General features: G+C 39.4%; 1 protein-coding gene across 2 annotated transcripts in view; it reads right to left on the bottom strand.

Annotated features, from left to right (window-relative positions):
* Positions 1–467: 467 nt before the first annotated feature.
* Positions 468–19,151, bottom strand: part of LOC126285010 (protein argonaute-2-like) — a 363,943-nt gene continuing 345,259 nt past the window's right edge. For both annotated transcript variants that reach the window (XM_049984318.1, XM_049984319.1), the window contains exons 18-21: positions 7,488–7,682; positions 4,639–4,875; positions 4,315–4,499; positions 468–2,824 (exon numbers count right to left, since the gene is read on the bottom strand). In XM_049984318.1, the coding sequence (XP_049840275.1) occupies positions 2,731–2,824; positions 4,315–4,499; positions 4,639–4,875; positions 7,488–7,682 (711 nt within the window). In that variant the 3' untranslated portion in view covers positions 468–2,730. The remainder of the gene's footprint in view (positions 2,825–4,314; positions 4,500–4,638; positions 4,876–7,487; positions 7,683–19,151) is intronic.

Here is a 19,151-nt window from a genome sequence, read left to right as displayed (position 1 = left end):
GCACAGCAGGCTCACTGATGCCTCAAGCACTGTCCATGTGTCTGACCAGCAGTCACTCCTCGTCAGGTGATGCTGTTATCACCTAGATGGGTATATATCGATATTAGGCCAGTGCTTATAAAGTTCTGGCTGCTCAGTATACATTGCTCGAGTTAATGTGAGACCTGTCCATCCAAATGTGAAACGGTTTTATTTGAGTAACAAAATACAGAAGAATTCTTTCACAAGTGATCACATCATTTTGTAGAGAGTTGGCATAGTTCTGAGCTCTCTTACAGCTCTTGGCTACCTGCAAACAACAAAGAAGTCTGCATGGTACAATTAGTGGAACTCAGCAGAAGGTTCAGTGTCTCAAGAAAATACAACAAGGTGGGTGAAGGTCAAAGTAAGGTAAAAGCTGAACACAAGAAGCATCAGGTGACAGATCAATTGAGAGGTGAGAATAACCCATAACACTTCACTTCAAAACTGATGAATAATTGTTTATTCAGTTCTTAACTTCTGTGTATCTTAGCCCATAACCTACTGAAAATTCGTATGTTCCGAAGACAGACCACTTGCAGTGATTAACACTGTAAGTGTCCATGATTGACTAATTATAAGTAATCATTTGAATCATACAGAGAAGATAATATTTTAATTAAACACTTTCCCATACACCATAGTTAACAAGACTGATAAAGAGAAAAATCAAAGAATAGTTATTATGAAATATAGGGTATACCAAGATCGCATGTAAATCTTTTTATTGATTACCAGTTTCATCTGATCTTCATCAGATCTGTGATCACTTCATCTTTTTAAAACTTGCAAGTCACACAGTGATGTTGCGTCATTTTACTATAAAAGGTAGCAAGGAACATAATTTATTGTAAAAATAATGCAACGTTTCTATGTGACTTGCAAGTTTATAAAGATCATGCATTTGTGTCAATATGTTACATGATCCGTTGATGACATAACAGATATGTCAACATCAGTAATTAATAAAAAGATTTACAAGTGTTTTTGGCAACCTGATATTTCAGAATAACAGTTCAGATCAGCTGTTGACACAATGTCAAAGATATTTAGTAATTATTACAACACTACATGAAAATACAAAGAACAATGTGTAACAAGACAACAAGAATAAAGAAAAATAATTAAATCACAACAATTTGCATAGCATGAACACCATTAGTGATACAAAAATGACAAAAAATAAAAATATTTTGTCAAGTATTGAAAACAATTATTACTTTCTGATTCAGTGTCAGATTCTTTAAAATATTGACATTACCATATTTCCTCAGCCATTACAAGTTTTCAAATGCCATATTATCCAAAATTAAAAAAACAGTCAGTAACAGGAAAATTTTGAAATTTACACACTGCTGGCCATAAAAATTGCAACATCATAATGACAGCGTGCAACATATGACAAATTAACATGAGGTTATACTATTTTCTCGGATATGCAAATGATCAGCATTTCAGCACAACCTTACAGCACAGGTAGAAATAATACCGGCTGTATCTGTAGGTAAGAAAAGATCATACAATCACTTTCTAATTCAGAAATCTCATTTGAATGTTCATTGTTTGATAGAAGATTACATTATGCCTTGTGTAAGAAGCATAACATCCAGCAACGTGTGTCAGAATTTCACAGCAGCAAGCTTGTGGCTCAGTGAGATTGTGGTTTATTGTTCCGCAATATTTCTGTTTGCATTGGTTGGGATCCCACAACTGTCATACAGCAATGGAATTGATGAGTTCAGGAAGGGCATACTCAATGCCACAAAGGATCTTAATGGCCCCACAAGACTAGCACCTGAGAGGGCAGACACATTGAGAAGGGCAGCACAAATGGTCAAAGGTTTCTTTGATATGTGTGGGAGCATCACAGAGATGCTGAAGAAACTGAAATGTCAGATTCTTGAAGATAGTTGTAAATTATCCTGAAAAGCCAACTTATAAAGTTTCAGGAACCGGCTTTAAATGATGACTCAAGGAAATAACCCTCTACATATAGCTCCCATAGGGATTAAGACGACAAGATTAGATCAATTACATAAGGAGGCAGTTCCCACTCTCCATACACAAATGGAATAATGGAATGGGGAAAAAACCTCAAGTAACTGGTACAGCGAGTAGTACTCCCCTGCCATGCACTTCACACTGGTTTTTAGAGAACAGATGTGGATATCAGTGTAGACATTGTTCACTCAGCTGTGCAGAATCATACATCCACTTCATGTAACTAAAATCAGTACATTTGCTTGTTCACAGCAAGACAAGTATATAGTGTGACGATGTCTGGAACACCAAAGCCTGTCAGCTTGTCAAACATTGTTCCGCCTTCCCTTGATGCAGTAGCAAAGAGAAATGGACTGCCAGTATTCTCCCCAATATACTGTATGTGAACAGTAAGTAAAATTTCTTTGTCTGCTATCCTCCCTGGTGTTTCAATTTTAATAGCCAGTTATGTGCATTACTCTCTCTCTCTCTCTCTCTCTCTCTCTCTCTCTCTCTCTCTCTCTCTCTCTCTCACACACACACACACACACACACACACACACAAGTGAAAATTATTTCACTGTTGCATACTGTCTCTTTTAATGACAGCAAGTTGCATTAAGAGAAATTGCTGATTCTTTTTACAGTGATGTTAGGAACAATTTCACATCACTTATATTAAGATAAATTGCTAGTTGTTTCTACAGTGATGTCAGGAACATTATTTCTCTATACAAAAAACATGGGAGAATTTTTAATTATGTTGTCTTTAATGATCCTCTGAGCTTGCTCATGTGGCAATCTGTCCAAGTTTATAGTTTGCCTAAAAACATAAAACAAAACAATTAATTGCTGAAAATCAGACAGTCAACCTTAAAAGTTATTTACATAATGTAAAAGGCAAAATTTTATTTGAAATTCATTGCTGATAAAGTCTCTTCTCTCTTAACAAACTCATACTAGCAGCTTCACATTAGAAAAATGTGTAAAATAGCTTTCACTACTTGTCTAGCCAGTTATTTTCCTAATATTCTGAAGCCTTAAAAATTCATCCCGACCTTCTCTAAACGTCTCATGCCATCTGTTCAATTGTGGTCTGGAAAAGCAGTCATCCCCAAAGACTTCCTAAGGATTCCAAAAGTTACCAATGGTGCTTTTTTGAGCTGTATGTCACAGGGCAGATGGACTAGCTTACCAGTGATAGGTAACTCAGTTGCCTTCATGCTCTTGGAGGGCCATTATGGCATTTTCCATGAACTTCTGTGTAATAGTCAAATCAGACTTATGATAGAGAAAACTTTACAGCAGTGCTATGTGATAAAAGTTTAGCTTAAAGCTCAAAAAGGCACCATTGGTAACTTTTGGAATCCTTAAGGAAGTCTTTGGGGCCTGAGAATATAACACTATCCAAAATGCACTGGTTGGCATGGTTACCACAACCTTCTGTATGTAACAAATACCAGAAATGAAAATGAATTGACTGTTAATTTTTCTTAATATCTGAATATATACTGGAATCAAGTTATTTTATTTCATATAATTATTTATCAGAGACGAGGGGATAAGAAATAGTTTGTCGGTTGTGTGTTTATTTTATCCAGTCTGGTCACTGTTGCCATCTAGGGACAAGGTGGAAACCACACTTGGCTCTGTCTCAAGTAAAATTAACATGACTTATTTATTTTAAGTATGTATTCATTTAAATGCAAGGCCTATAGATGTGGTTCTCCTTTGTATTCAAAGTTTAAAATGGACCTTCATGAATAAATTACTAGATTTTTAACTGTTTTTGTTCGCATTTACCATTTGCCATTTTAAAATAAGAAACAGACTCCATAAATTAATTTTTTCCTCCTCAGGAACTGAACACTAATATGATACTCACATCAGTCGAACATACCCTTAAACCAAAAATAGAAGTTTGATCAATAGAAGTACTTTGTGACTTTAAGAACAGAGTAAGTAAGGACAACCATTCATTATATAGTGCACAGAAGTTGTTGTTGTTGTTGTTGTGATGGTTTCCTTTTCTCTTTCTCTTCTCCTTGCTGATCTGAATAACTTAGTGTACTCATTAAAAGATGAGCTATAATGTTCAGCTTTTTGTTTAATGTGTCTATCTTCTACACAATTCTCCCTTTATACTGTGAGTGGTTGTTCACTTATTACTCTGCTTGTTTCGACGGACAACAATCTTACTGAGGAGGCAGGCATTCTCTTACCATATGAACAAGTTCAAGCAATTCATTCTGTAATTAGAAGTGACCACTTTAAAGGGAAATTATGCTTATTTAAGTACCTTTAAGGACTTACCCCTCAATATACATGCGAGCTCGGAATGCTGCAAGGTGAGCGTAGTATGTCGGGGCAGGATATGACACACTGCGTGTACACCGTGAGAACAGATGGCACAGGTAATATGTCAGTTCTTCCAACTCATCAATGTCCATATTAGAATCATCCCACAATGTGCGATACTTTGTTGGCCGACTTACACCCTAATCAGTTAAAACTACATTAGAAAGAAGTTCATACTTTCTTTTCAAATAAATTAAATTTAGCTATGAACATTTCCATACCACACTTTAGTGACTTGTTATATTAGAGACATGAAAAATGTAAATGAAAATAAGTAACCTGTATACTGGCATGGCTGACGAGATAAAAATCAATGTGCCTGGGATGTGTTATACTAGTATCCACAATAGTTCCTGCAGGTACATTTTTATTTCTGCCATCTTCATCTTCTCGTTTCTTTGGGAAGAAACGTGTGTGGTGGCGCTTTTGCACAACCAAGAATGTAATTGGAGGTTCATATGATTCTTCCAAGCCACGACAGGCATTTCGTATTTGTGTTAGTTCTTCTCTGAGAACCTTAAAAATGATTAATTTTTCTATAGTCCATGTATAATTGTAAATGAGTTAGTGTAGTTCTCATACACATTACATTCATCTTATTGCACTCTAACCATATAAATTTTTCTATTAGGATGACCTATATTTGGTAATGTAAAGATTTTGTGCTGACATTGATATTTCACTAGCTTATTAATATATTTTACAATCTGTGCCTTTAATGAAGAATCCTATATACTCACAGATTTTGAGCTTATAACTTGTTATTTCACGGTATTGGCAGTAATATACAATTTTAAACAGACAATTGCCATGTTTTGTTACGTTTCATCTGATGTAAACCCACAATTTCTCATTTAAAAATAAGGCAAATGAGGCAACCTGAATAATTTATATTTAATCTTCAGTTATTGAATATATGGAGACATTAATCAAACCTTAAGAGAATTATGAACTTTCATAAAATGGAATAGTTTGCGAATTACATGCAAAAGATTGAATATTTTTATCAGAGAGATTAAATTTCTAAAAGAATTTGATGTCAACAAATTTAAATGAGATTACTGACTAACTTTTCACATAAAGTCAACTTGTCACAGACAAAGTCTGTTAAAAATTGTTAAGTATGATAAAAGTAATTGTAATGACAAATTTTAACAAAGTAAGAAATATAGTACAACTGTAACAGCATGTCTCATTACTGGCTTTGGCTCAGCCTCAGTTATGTCTCATGTTGGACTCATCATTCATTTTGCCTCACACTGTTTCAGATGCACTGTGTGTCTGTTTTGATTATTAGGTATTGTTCAGTTGCCAGTGACTTGAAGAGTATTTGTAATAAATGTCAGAAGCCATGTGAAGCAGTACTGTTTTGCATCTTCACTCAAACACCAAGTTCCCAAGGTCAGAAAACATCACCTGAAGGAGCTGAGTTTGATCTGAATTTTTAACATGCTACTCTGCAAATAATTTTAAAGCACTAGATAAGCAGTCAACTTTGCCAAAAGTGCTCATGTTTTCACACTTACTTAATATGCAAATGTGTTTAGAGTTTAGAGTTCATCATAAAATCTGCATCTAAAAGTGCAAAAATTTAAGCTACAGATTATAAGAGTAAAATGGTATACACTTTATGAGTCACATATTGTTTTATACAATTGGATTATACACTGCTGGAAAAATATAGTACACTCTTTTAGAGGTTTTCAATTCACTGAAGATTTGTTGTTACAACAGTTCATATGGATTACATGAAATGACTGCATTTATAGCTCAATATCACAAGCGGTTCTTAGGTACCAGGTATCAACCCATGCTGAAACATCCATGTTAGTACATACAGCAATGTAGGCATTGACTTGGCATCCAGTCAATCGTACAGTTGGTGAATACTGTTCCGGGGTACCTTATGTCACACCTGCTCAACCTTTTGACTTAATTTTGTTAGAGATGTTGGCTGAAAAGTCGCACAAGTCACTTGTCATCCCATCACATCTGACATATACTCAATTGGAGACAAGTCTGGAGAACATGGAAGCCAGGGAAGTTGCTGCACATCTTCCATAGAATGCCAAGTTTCACGGGCAGAGTGCGGGTGAGCATCATCCTGTTGGAAGAACATATCACTTTCCTATTGCAAGAACGGCAAAAGAATGGATCTAACAACATTTTGCACATACCGAGCACTGGTTAACGTCCCCTCCAGAAAAACCAACAGTGAATGAGAGTTGTAGGTCACCGCATCCCAGACCATAAGGCCTGGGGTGTGGGAAGTATGTCTTGGACAAATACCCTCTATGTTCACCAGGGCAGCACCATAAGTGCATATGACCATCACTTGTACACAGGCAGAATCTGCTTTCATCACTGAAGGCCACAGTGCGCCATTCCATCATCCAAGTGATCCTCTGATGACACCAGTTGACCGTACCCATCGATGCTGTGGTGTGAATGGAAGACATGCTGAATGTTGGCACGTCTGGGCTCACGTGCCCTCTTATCTATGCTTTGATAGCTGCGCAATCTGCCACTGCCGCATTCACAATACAATCATCCTGGCGGGCATCTGTGCTGCATGGATGTCCAGAACCTCTTCTATGAGTGTGAGAATGCTCATGTGACCACTGACACCAGCTTCATTGCACAACTGATGCAGCACATCCAACTTGTGTGGCAATGATCTGAAAGGGCCATCGCACCACTTGGAAGACCATAATTTGAATCCTTCCACACTCACTCAGTCAGCTGTAGGAAGCATGAGTGCACCTGTGTGACATAGTTGCCTGCTCGCTTCACACGTTTGCACCACACTGAGCCTTCTGGCTGTGAGCATTTCCTATTAAAGAATAGACACAGATGGTGCTCTGGTAGCTATTCCAATATGTTACCTGGCAGACGATGTTGAAACCATTATCAGCTCATCTACTACCCCTCCCCCCCCCCTCCCCTCCCAGGTCGTATGTGCCATCATTGGATCAAAACTGACATCATCTTTCCAGGTGTACTAATATTTCCTTTCTGGCAGTGTAGTTTATCAAATGGTAAGCACAAAATGCTTCAACTTATTGTTATTAACTAGACAACATCTTAAACTAAGAACTAGAAGTTAGGATAAATCATTATCAACTCACCATTGCAAACTGTCCTTCACTCACACCATCTCTGTAAAATATCAGGCGCCTGGGCTTATGCCGTGTCTCTTTGTAGAAAAACATAAGATGCTTAGTCATTATTTCCTTGAGATCTTGAATAATTTCTGTCCTTGGCGGTTGAAGACGGTACTGAATATTGTATTTGAAAGCATCAGGATCATGGCTTGCACAAACCTGTTGAAGCATAATTCCAGACTAACAATTATCATTTCTAGTACATATAAACATCATCATAAACAGGTTAATGTGCAACTGACAGTGTTAAATACAGTATATTCAACTGCTTGAGTACAGAATGGTTTAAATTGAAATGACAGAAATTTTATAAAACATGTGAATTTCTTCCACAGATGATTTAACACTTCGGTGACCAAGTCAGGGCATAACTCAGGCCATAATACGTGTTTAAAAGACCATGCCTGAATATATCTCAGGCCAACAATTTTCTTGACATGCACACCACCTTTTGTTACAAAAATTGACCCATTTCATATGAGAACAATGTACAGACATCTTGCTATATGTCCCTTGACAGATGCTGCCTTCTGTTGTCAATTTCTAGTGTTATTAAAAAATAAAGAGTAGTGAATGCAGAAGCAGCTGTCATAACAGACTGAGCCAATGTGTGCTCATGTTCTCATGAGTTTTGTGTGTGTAATTGTTAGGTTTTACAGTTTACTGTAATTCTGCTGCAAATGTGTCACACTTGTTGAGTGTGTAAGAAATTTTGGAAGCTTCAAGACAAAGAATTCAAGGATTCTGGATCAGAGAGACAAATATCTGAGTGGGGACAGTCTGACAAAGATTCATATTCATGTAAACTGAAGTCTGCTACAATTTTTTGTCACTAATATTGTTGCTTCAGACACTGCTGCTGTAATTATAATTTAGTTTGTTTTATTGGTCTTAACCACATTGTGAGGTTTGTGGAGTTGTAATCTGTACTGATTTCTCTGACATTACTATCCTTTCATTTTAACATTGTGAGGTTTGTGGAGTTGTAATCTGTACTGATTTCTCTGAAATTACTGTCCTTTCCTTTTATAGTGCTCCTGCAGGCAACATCTGTATCTTTCTAAAACAGTTAGAATCTCTGTTAACTCAGCTCTTTGCAAAAACAAAAGATATTATAATTGTAGGTGATTTTAATGTTGACTTTCTTGCAGATAACCTGGGAAGAATGATTTATCACATTTAATGAACTCTTTTAACTTAAAAGCACTGGTGGATTTTCCCACTAGAGTCACAGATAATTCTACAAGTAGAATTGACAACATCTTCTTAGACAGCAGTAGAATTCTAAAAATAACTGTAAAACATATATTGAATGGGCTCTCAGACCATGATGGTCAACTACTTTCAATTGATAATGTTAGCCCTCTTTGTAAGAACAATTCCTGCAGTAAAACTTTCAGAATAATTAACACACAGTCTATCAATAGCTTCTGTAATTCCCTACAAGAAGTAGACTGGGACCAGATTGAGCTCTTTGACAATGTTAATGACAAGTACAATGCTTTTCTAAATGAATTTATCTGCCTATTCGAAGCGGCCTTTCCTAAAAGGGCTGTCAAATCCAAATGCGAGACCTACTCTAATAAAAACTGGCTAACTCTGGGCATTAAAACGTCTTGCAGAAGGAAAAGGAATCTGTATGCCTCACTAAAATCCAGTTATAGTGTAGAAAAGGAAAAACATTACAAACTATAGTGCTCTATCCTTAAAAGAGTTCTAAGATGGGCAAAGAGAATTTCTATAAAATCAGAAATTAATGTCTCTAATAACAAAATTAAAACCATATGGGGCATAATAAAAAGGGAAACAGGTAAAATCCCTGCTTCGGAAAACACAACAGAAATCAAAACAAATGATACCATTCATGACAATGTTGAAATAATCACTGACATTTTTAACAACCACTTTATGGCATCAGCAGTACAAACTGGAAAAATATGTTCTGTTAATGAAGCCATCTTATCCCTTCAAAAAGCTATCAATAAAAAAACCAAGCAGAATAAAGTGTCTCCTGTCACAGTGCATGAAATTGAGGATATAATTAGAGAGATGAGGAGCAAGAATTCTGTTGGCATATATGGTATCTCTTCAAGATTACTGAAGGAGTGCTATAAGCCGATAAGCAAAATACTGTGCCCTATATTCAATAAATCCATCCAGCATGGGATTGTTTCTGAGAGACTAAAAGTATGTGATTGTCAAACCTCTCTTTTAAAAAAAGCGATAAAGCCGACGTTACCAACTATTGACCTATCTCAGTTTTAACAACCTTTTCTAAAATTCTTGAGAAATTTGTTCAGAAAAAAACTTATTGAACATCTCATGCATTATAAGGTATTAAACAGTAGCCAGTTCTAATTTCAACAGGGTGTATCAACAGAACAAGCTATTTTTTCCTTCATGCATCAAATCTTAGAGTCTGTTATTATTATTATTGTATTATGGTATAAGTGGTTCAGTTGGCTCATGGATTAAATCCTACCTAGCTGGAAGAAAGCAGAAGGTCATGTTGAACGACTCTGAGGTATACTCTGTGTCATCTAGCTGGGGCTCTATTGGGTTTCCAAGTAAGGAAAAAAGTTGAGGATCAATTAAGTATTACATTGAATGGTAGTGAGTTACTTCAAGTTGAGTCAACCAAGTTTCTGGGTGTACACATTGACAACAGTCTAAAATGGTCTGAACATTACGGTATATTGATAATTTTTACTTACGGACTGTCTGACAGCAACTGAATAAAACACAATCTTAGTGGCACTAAAATTGTGTTTTATTCAGTTGCTGTCAGATGGTCCATAAGTAAAAATTGTCAATATACCGTAATATTACACGCAACTGAGGAAGACAGGACTATAAAAGTTGAAGATGGTCTGAACATATTTTGCACCTCCACAAAAAACTCAGCTCAGCAACATTTGCTGTTCATATTATTTCTACTGTATGTGGCCGAGACACCACAAAAACTGCTTATTTTAGTTATTTCCTTGCATTATTGCTGTATGTCATAGTTTTCTGGGGTAATCAGCCACTATCCAAAAACATATTCATTGCCCAAAGGAGAGTTATTAAGATAATGAGCGGAGTCCAGCCTAGACGTTCTTGTAGGAACCTTTTCAGAAAATTAGGGATACTGACAACTGCATGCCAAGATATCTACTCCCTGTTATGTTTCATTGGTAAAAATGGACAATGGTACAAAACCAATGATTCATACCATACCCACAATACCAGGAGGAAGATGGACCTCTATTATGAATCAAAAAACCTTCTATTCAGTAGAATAATATTTCAGTAGAGTTAACTGTAATTGATTTTTTTCATTTACTACTTTGATTTGCTATTGTGCATTACAATACTCACAATCATTGTTAACATTACTGTGTCTTTCATTTAGCTATTAAGATCTACCATATTTTTAATGTAATTTTTTCTATACCTATTAATGTGTATTTTGTCTTATACCAGACATTTTCTTGCAAAAGGTACTTTTATGTATTCCTTTTGTATTATTTGTAATAATTCTGAGCCATCCTACATCCATGCGAATGTCTCGCAGTATTGGATTTATGGGATATAAATAAATAAATAACCATGTCTTTTTTACAGATGAACCTCATGACAACACTGGTCTCTAAGATTTGTTTAGAGAAGACAAGCCAATTTACTGGCAAAACATGCAGGAAAGGAACAAATTGGTATTGCCTTGATTCCAACATCCCTCTCTGCTTATGACTACACTTTCTGTCATTATTTTAAAAGTCATCTTCTGTCAACTAAAATAAAAATGAAACATAAACAAAGTCAAACATAAATGTGCCACTAACATTTTAAATAATAGCATAAATGCCTGGTTTTCTGATTCCAAAATTTTTCTAAGTGGCTGAACCTCAAATTATAAGTACAATTTTCTAAAATATATTTAGGAGTTATTAAAAATTTGTCGTTAGTTCATTTTTCTACTGAAACATATAATTCTGGAACAATGCAAATATGGTAATCTACAACAATGAAATAGTGGATAAACTGCAAGAGAGGCTACTGTATCGAAGAGGCTTTTTAAACATCATGTTACCATTTACAGATTTTTTGCAGTGCATAAGGCTGAATATTAAAAGGACATGAATGGAAAAAGTGAGAGACATTAAGTTACTATAAAGAAAAACATTACACCTCAATCTAAACTGATATTCCTATGCAACCCTGGTATTACAACTCAACAGAAAGTCAACAAGCTATTGGAATTATTTGTATGAGATTTAACGAAGGCAGCTTTCCACAACAACTCCACTGCTTGAAAATATGTGAAACTGACATTTGCAACAGTGATAACCGGAAAAAAATTATATTACTCACTTACACTGGAAAGTCCTGGGTAAAGTACAAGTAATGGAAGAAATAAAGGTAACCTCTCACTAATAGTTGAGACAGGGCACAAAACAAACAAAAGATGAATTCCACATGTTCCACAAATAGCCCCCAAACACTGAGTGTTCTCCTTTTTAATACTGCTGCTGTAAGTTGTCAACACAAACCTGACTGTGATATGTTCCATTTTTTATGAACAGTGGCTTCATCATAAATCAAAATTTGGATTTTAAATTTAATATGGGTCTTACATAACCAATTCAATAATATGGATCTTACATAACCAATTCAACATTCTACTGGAATATAAGATGGGATTCTGCATCTGATAAGAGTTAGGTGACTCTTCTATGAACTCAGAGAAGAGCCCTCAGTCATATTAATAGGACCAATCAGGTTAAATTCCAAAATCCAGTCCAGATGTTCCCACCGTGCAATTGTTAGTCTTCATGTGATATCACTTACAGAGGCATACAGTCAAATTTCTTTGCCAAAGTCTGAAGTTGTCTCAATTAAATGCAAAAAAACATTGATCACTAGAGGGATTAAAGTATCTTGTGAAAGAAAAATGGAAATGTACCTGTTGGCAAGAACAAGTAGAGGTCCTGCAACGCTGCACACTAAATAAATAACTCAAGATTACTAATAAAAGTTATTAAAAAACAAAGGAACATGCACATTCTGTTATAATTCAGCAATTCTGATAACAGACTTAAGGATATGTGCAATGTAGTGAAATGAGAGATAGGACAACCAGTTACAGACCAGGATAAAAACACTAATGGAGTGAATGGAAGGGGTATAAATGGTGCAGGTAGTGAATATATCCAATTATCACTTCGTAAATATAGGAGAAACTATAGGTACAAACAATGTAGGGATAAACAATTCAACAGAAAAATAAAAGCACTATGTTGAAAAAGCAATTGTCACAGAGCTCAAACAAGCTGTTGTAACAGACTGAGCCAATGTGTGCTTGTGTTGTAATGAGTTTTGTGCGTGTAATTGTTAGGTATTGGAGTTTGTTGTAATTCTGCTGCAAATGTGTCATATTTGTTGAGTGTGTAGGCAATTTTGGAAGCTTTGGGGACAGTCTGAAGAAGATCCATATAAGATCCATATTCAGGTAAACTGCAGTCTACTACAGCTTTTGTCACTAATATTGTTGCTTCAGACACTGCTGCTGTAATTACAATTTAGTTCTGTGAAACAATATAACATCACAAACTCCTTTTTCTTTTAATTTTTTGTGTGCCTTTTGTCCAGCATTTTGCAGGGTCAGCATGTTTATGGTTGAATTTGGCATGGTTAATTTAAGGGGTTGCCGAATGCCCTTCCTGTTGGATGAAATGATGATGACAATGAAGACAAGACAACACAACACCTAGCCCCTGAGCGAAGAAAATCTCTGTCCCAGCCAGGATTCGAATCCGGGACCCTTTGCACAACATATTGTCGTGCTGACCACTCGGTTATTGGGGTGGACAAGATAACATCACCAACTCCTCCTTCCAAAATTAAGAAAATTATACATTTTCTCAAAAATAAAAGCTCATCTAGTTTTGATGGTTTTTCCACCGGAGTATTAAAGATTTGTTCCCATATAAGAAGCCCAGCCTTATCTGAAATATTAAATGCATCACAACCTCAAGGCATTTTTTCCAGAGAGACTGGAATATACCATTATTGAGCCCCTCTATGGGAAATGTGATCAGAGATAAGTCAATTCTGTCTTTTATAGGCTATAAGACACTATTGACTATAAGATGAACATAATTTTTAAGCAATTTTTTTTAAATAACATTTTCACCATTTTTGTTATTAGATTGCAAAGCCAGGCTAAAAAAATTCTTAACTTAAAAAGCTGAATTGCCCTTTAAAATCCCTGAAAAATCATTGTCATCATCATCATCATCATCATCATCATCATCATTTTCTTCCTCTTCATCATCGTCGTCCTCTTCATACATGCAGATGGTCTTCACTGCCATCAAGAGTGTTGCTTATACTGTACCTCTTGAAAGATTTCATAATAATGTCCTCTCTCACTCTAGACCACGACTGTTTTATCCAATGACACATTTGTTTGATTGTAGGTCGTTTTAAGGCTCCCTTCAGTGTGAATTCATGCTGGGTTTCATCCTACATCCATTTGTTCTATTCCTCTCTCATATACACTTTAAACAGTTTATTTATCAAGACATCAAGAGGTTGCAATCGGGAAGGAAGTCGTCCTGGAATAACAGCAAGCTCCATATTTCCCTGTCTCAAATTCTCTTTCACAGAATTTTTCAAATTTCTACCACAAGAAGAGAGTTCTTCTTCAATAAAGCAGCTTTCTTCCTCCCCCACATTCTGTTAATCCATAATTTCATAATAGCCCCATCCATTCAACCCTACGGTGGTCATTGACCACCGGAATAGAGCAGAGTGGTATCATTGTGCACTGACACGCTCTTAGGACGCGGGTCTTGGGGCACGCTTTTGTGCAGTTGTGTTTACGTTTCGACCGGTGACGCGAGGCTTGTTTATCAGTGTATATGTGTAATTGTGCAGTTAGAATAAATACGAGTTTCATACAAGTGGTTTTCAGGTTATTACGGCAGCTAAGTGACCTGATTCCCATAATGGTGACCCCGGACTTTTTGGATACGACCACAGTACACGCGTTTCTCATCTTTCCTCCTGCTACCATTATGCACCGATGAACCACCATGTGATTTCTGACCTGGAGCTCACCATGAGTTTCCTTACAAGTTCATTCATGGACGAATTGCTGGTAATTCAGCTACTGACAGCTGCGAGTACAGTGTTAAACCCGTGTGCACAATGTAACCCCACTAGTACAGTCCACGCACCGTGGCCCACACATGTTGCAGTGCATCCAAACTCGTGGCAGTTTCCGGACTTCATACCGTAGGTGAAACAAGAACTTCCCTAACAGTGCTCAGCATCATCTCGTACGAATATGTTACATACCAGTCTGACACACAGCCAGGTACTTTTGCCCGAAGTGCATACCGCTACATTCCCAACACACCGACAGCACGAGACCGCGTTTGCAGCAGCCACGACGCCCGCACCGACCGCATTTGCTTCTGCGCCGTGTGTGTCATGTGGTCAGAGGCCAAATTGTGCTACAGTACAGACACTTGACCCTATACCAGTTTCCGGGCCTCCGCTGCCCCCCCATCGCCATCTCCCCACAACACCACAGCAGCCACCTGTAGGGCAGTTTCTGAAGCTGCCACAACAAAAGAAGGACAATGCTATATCACGGTTTGTATTAGTGGACAATATTCTGGACATTCACGGAGTGTGTGGAGCTGACGCACGTTTCATTTGTTTAATTACCCACCTCCGTGACGAACTGGACCTGGTTAGTGACCTATTGTTCTCGCCACCAAACCAGCACAAATATGCCATCGCAAGAGCTCACATCATTGAGCGCTTATTGCACCCTCCAGCAGAAGCCATCCTCTACATAATTCACGACGTGCCAATAGGGGACCCAGGAAAATCTAAGACTGGTAGATCAGCAAACACCGCCAGGTCGCGTTCTCCTGTTTTTCCGACACTCCGAATGTTTGCGATAGTGCCGTCACGTCTACTACGTTTCGCCGGCCGGCCGGCAGAAGCCGGGCGCGCAGTTCGCAGCAACAGCCGATGGAGCCCCTGGTGGCCAAACGGCCGTACTTGTTACAGTTCCTCGACCGGTTGCCCTGCCCACCTCCAAGCAGGCACAACAGAACACACCACGTGACATCGCTGGCTCGGGCACAACACCCAGCATACCCACTACACCAGTACCGTATCACGTTCGGCGATGCTGCGCATTCTTGTCGCGCACCCTGCAACTATCCAAACGGGAAGCGTGACTCAGAATAGGCACCACGGCTCGCAACGGCAGTTTAGTATGCGAAAAACATTATCGACTGACCACCCCTGCTGCCCACCGTGCCGGCAGACTGTACACCCACGACAGGATGAGCACAGTCTACTCCCTCGTGGACACGGGTGCTGATGCCAGTGTCATTCCTAAGTCGACCGCCCCATTTTCGACACTGACGCCCGCCGTGCCACTGTGAGCAGCCAACAATTCCGCAATTCACGTCTACAGTTCAGCCGAACTCCAATTAAATCTCTCACATGATTTACGCTGCATGTGGACATTTTGCGTCGCGGATGTCGACTGCCCCGTTATCGCTATGGATTTCCTGGGTAACTTCGGGCTCTCGCCAGAGCTCGAGGCAGCAGCCCTCCTGCATCACGCTTCCGGCAACAGGATACTGGGGATTTTCACCACATTCCCCCCGCCCCCTGCCACACACTGTGATACCTTGCCCACCGTGACAGCTGAACGCGCCCATCTCACAACAGAGCTCTCCGCTGCCCGGTCGCGCCTCACAATCTGGCACCACGAGATCACACACCTTCACGCGAAAATGTGTGCCTGCAACAGCTGATCACCGACACGTCAGCCGAACTGTCACGCACACGGGAAGCAGCAGGGTACCTGTCACCGTTTGAACACCACAGAAGGCCCCCCAGTAGACAACAAGGCTTGATGCCTTAATGCCACCAAATTACAGCATGCAAAAACTGCTGTACAGGAGCTGTTAGATTCAGGTATTGTCCATCCATCCAACAGCAATTGGTCCTCCCTATCCATCTAGTGCCCAAGAAGGACGGTTCACTTCGATTGTGTGGCAACTACCGACAGTTGAACGCCAGAACGATTTTAGACAACTACCCTATACCAAACACACAAGATTTCACCCAACAACTCCATGGTGCACGCATTTTCAGTGTACTTGATCAACGAAAAGCGTACCATCAGATCTCCATGTACCAGTACGACATCCCTAAAACAGCAATTATCACCCCTTTCGGAATGTACGAATACTGTTACATGCCGTATGGCCTCAAAAACGCCACACAGACTTGGCAACAGTTTATTGACTCCCTCCTTTTCTCACTCCCATATTGTTATGCATATTTGGACAACATCCTCATTTCATCAACTACCCTCGAGGAACACGAACAGCACCTATCAACAGTTCTTAGAATTCTCACTGAGAATGGAGTCCAAATCAACGCCGATAAATCTCAGTTGCGGTCTGCTAGTGACATTTTGGGGCTATACTGTTTCTGCGGAAGGCACCCACCCCACGTCAGACAGAGTCACCTTTATACGCGAACTCCCCCTGCCCGAGACTTACCACGACCTACGTCGTTTTTCAGGGATGATAAGTTTTTTCCGGAGGCACATCCCACCAGACACATGGACCTAATATGTCAATTCACAACAGGTGTCCATTATATCGAGGGTGCAGACAACATCGTTGCTGACTATATGTCACGGGTTGGTACGATCTCATTTTTTTGGGACTTTGACAACCTAGTTGCCCAGGAACAAGCACATGACAACATTCAACAGTTACTGAATAGCGAGTCTACCTCTCTCTCAATTGAGCCCCACCGAATTCCAGGTTCGGCCTTACCAGTCCTCTGTGATGTCTCCACAGCTACTGCCAACCCCCTAGTACCACCTTGCGCCATAAGTTATTTGCTGCTATCAATGACCTAGCACATCCCAGTATTCGGGCTATCACACGCCTCATAAAAGAGTGATTCGTATGGTCTGGGGTTCGAGTAGACTGCAAAAACTGGACACGGGCATGCATACCTTGCCAACGCGCTAAGGTCAGCTGTCACGCATACCCACCGTTGGGCTAGTTTCAGGTATCAAAAGGCAGTTCTGTTACGTCCATCTACCTGGTCGGTACGCTCCCTCCTTCCAAGGGTTTCCGGTACATTTTATCTATCATCGACCGTGTTAGTCAGTGGGTGGAGGCAATTCCAATAACAGACATTACCGCTGACTCTGTCACATGGGCCTTCATCACCTCCTGGATCGCGCAGTTTGTTGCCCATCTTCGGTCACGACGGACCAAGGACGACAATTTGAAGCTGTGCTCTTTGGAAAATTATGCGATCTATACTTGTCACCTTTTCCGGTCAAGGACCTGTCTCTCCAGCTATGAGATGGGACACTGTTCGTCCTGTACATTCCCCCCCCCCACACACACACAGACACACACACACACATTGAACGATTCAGCCGCCCAGGTTACACTCCTACGCACGTTTGCAGTACCGACAGACGCGGAGCGGGCGGCAATCACCGCTTCGATTGACGAGGACGGCCACCTCTGCATTCGCGTGCCACACATGGCACATCACACCCCTGCATCGCCGGGCCGCTTGATCCCAGTTTCCCGTTTTGGCCGCTCGCTACGCCCACCGGCGTGGCACCGCAACTTCATCACAACGGACCGATCACCATGCCAACCTACATCACCCCATCCCACCATGCATGCTCCGCACTGGGAGGTGGGGGGAGGGGGTCTCCGTGGCAGTCATCGATCACCAGAATAGACCAGAGTGGTATCTCTGCGCACTGACACGCTCTTAGGGAGCAATGAATTAAGTTTAGCACTGTCAGCGCTACATGAAAGGAAAACAGTGTAGTGCATTTTTCACGTCCATTTGTTTTTGCAGTTACAGTTTTAGCACCTTTCATGGCAACAGCTCTGTGACTCAGCACATCAAACGTCAGAGGAGTTTTGTCCATATTCGCTTTTTGGCTTAGTTCCACACTGGTTTTCTTTCAGTGTTGAATAACAAAGTGAAGGAAAGATAATTTCTCTTCATACTCTTGTGACATTTTCTGAGATATTCTGGATTTGGTTCACATGCTAAGTCTATGACACTTCATAAATCTTTTCAGTTCTTCCTCACCAGCCTGCCAGTCACAAATAGTTTATTTTTTACATTCGCAGAGGGTCGGAATGCCACTCAGCTGCTCTCTTTCCATGTTCTTCTGCATAGGCTATTACTTTCAATTTATAGCCAACATCATATGAATACCTTTTATTTTTTTCCATTACAAAACTACCTACTAACAAAAATATTGTATTGTTACTGATAACACAAATCACTTTCAATTCATGTTCACTGGCACCATAGAATGCAATGACACATCATATCCTAGATAGTGTTCTGCGTTTGCGATGGTGGTGCAGGAGGGAGACAGTGTAAGTAAGCTTGTGACTCCCCGCAACTCAACTTCATCACAGTGTTCGCTGCTGCTGCCTGTTGAAACCAGTGTTGCCAGACTGAGATAGGTTTCCCACAGCATTGAATATACGGCCATTTTTAAGACTGGTGGAAATTTTAAATCAAACACTGTACACTTTT

The sequence above is a fragment of the Schistocerca gregaria genome, chromosome 8, assembly GCF_023897955.1.
Source record: "Schistocerca gregaria isolate iqSchGreg1 chromosome 8, iqSchGreg1.2, whole genome shotgun sequence".
In the NCBI taxonomy this organism is placed as follows: domain Eukaryota; kingdom Metazoa; phylum Arthropoda; class Insecta; order Orthoptera; family Acrididae; genus Schistocerca; species Schistocerca gregaria.
The sequence above is the reverse complement of the archived record's forward strand: the minus strand, read 5'-3'. Positions and strand labels throughout refer to the sequence as shown.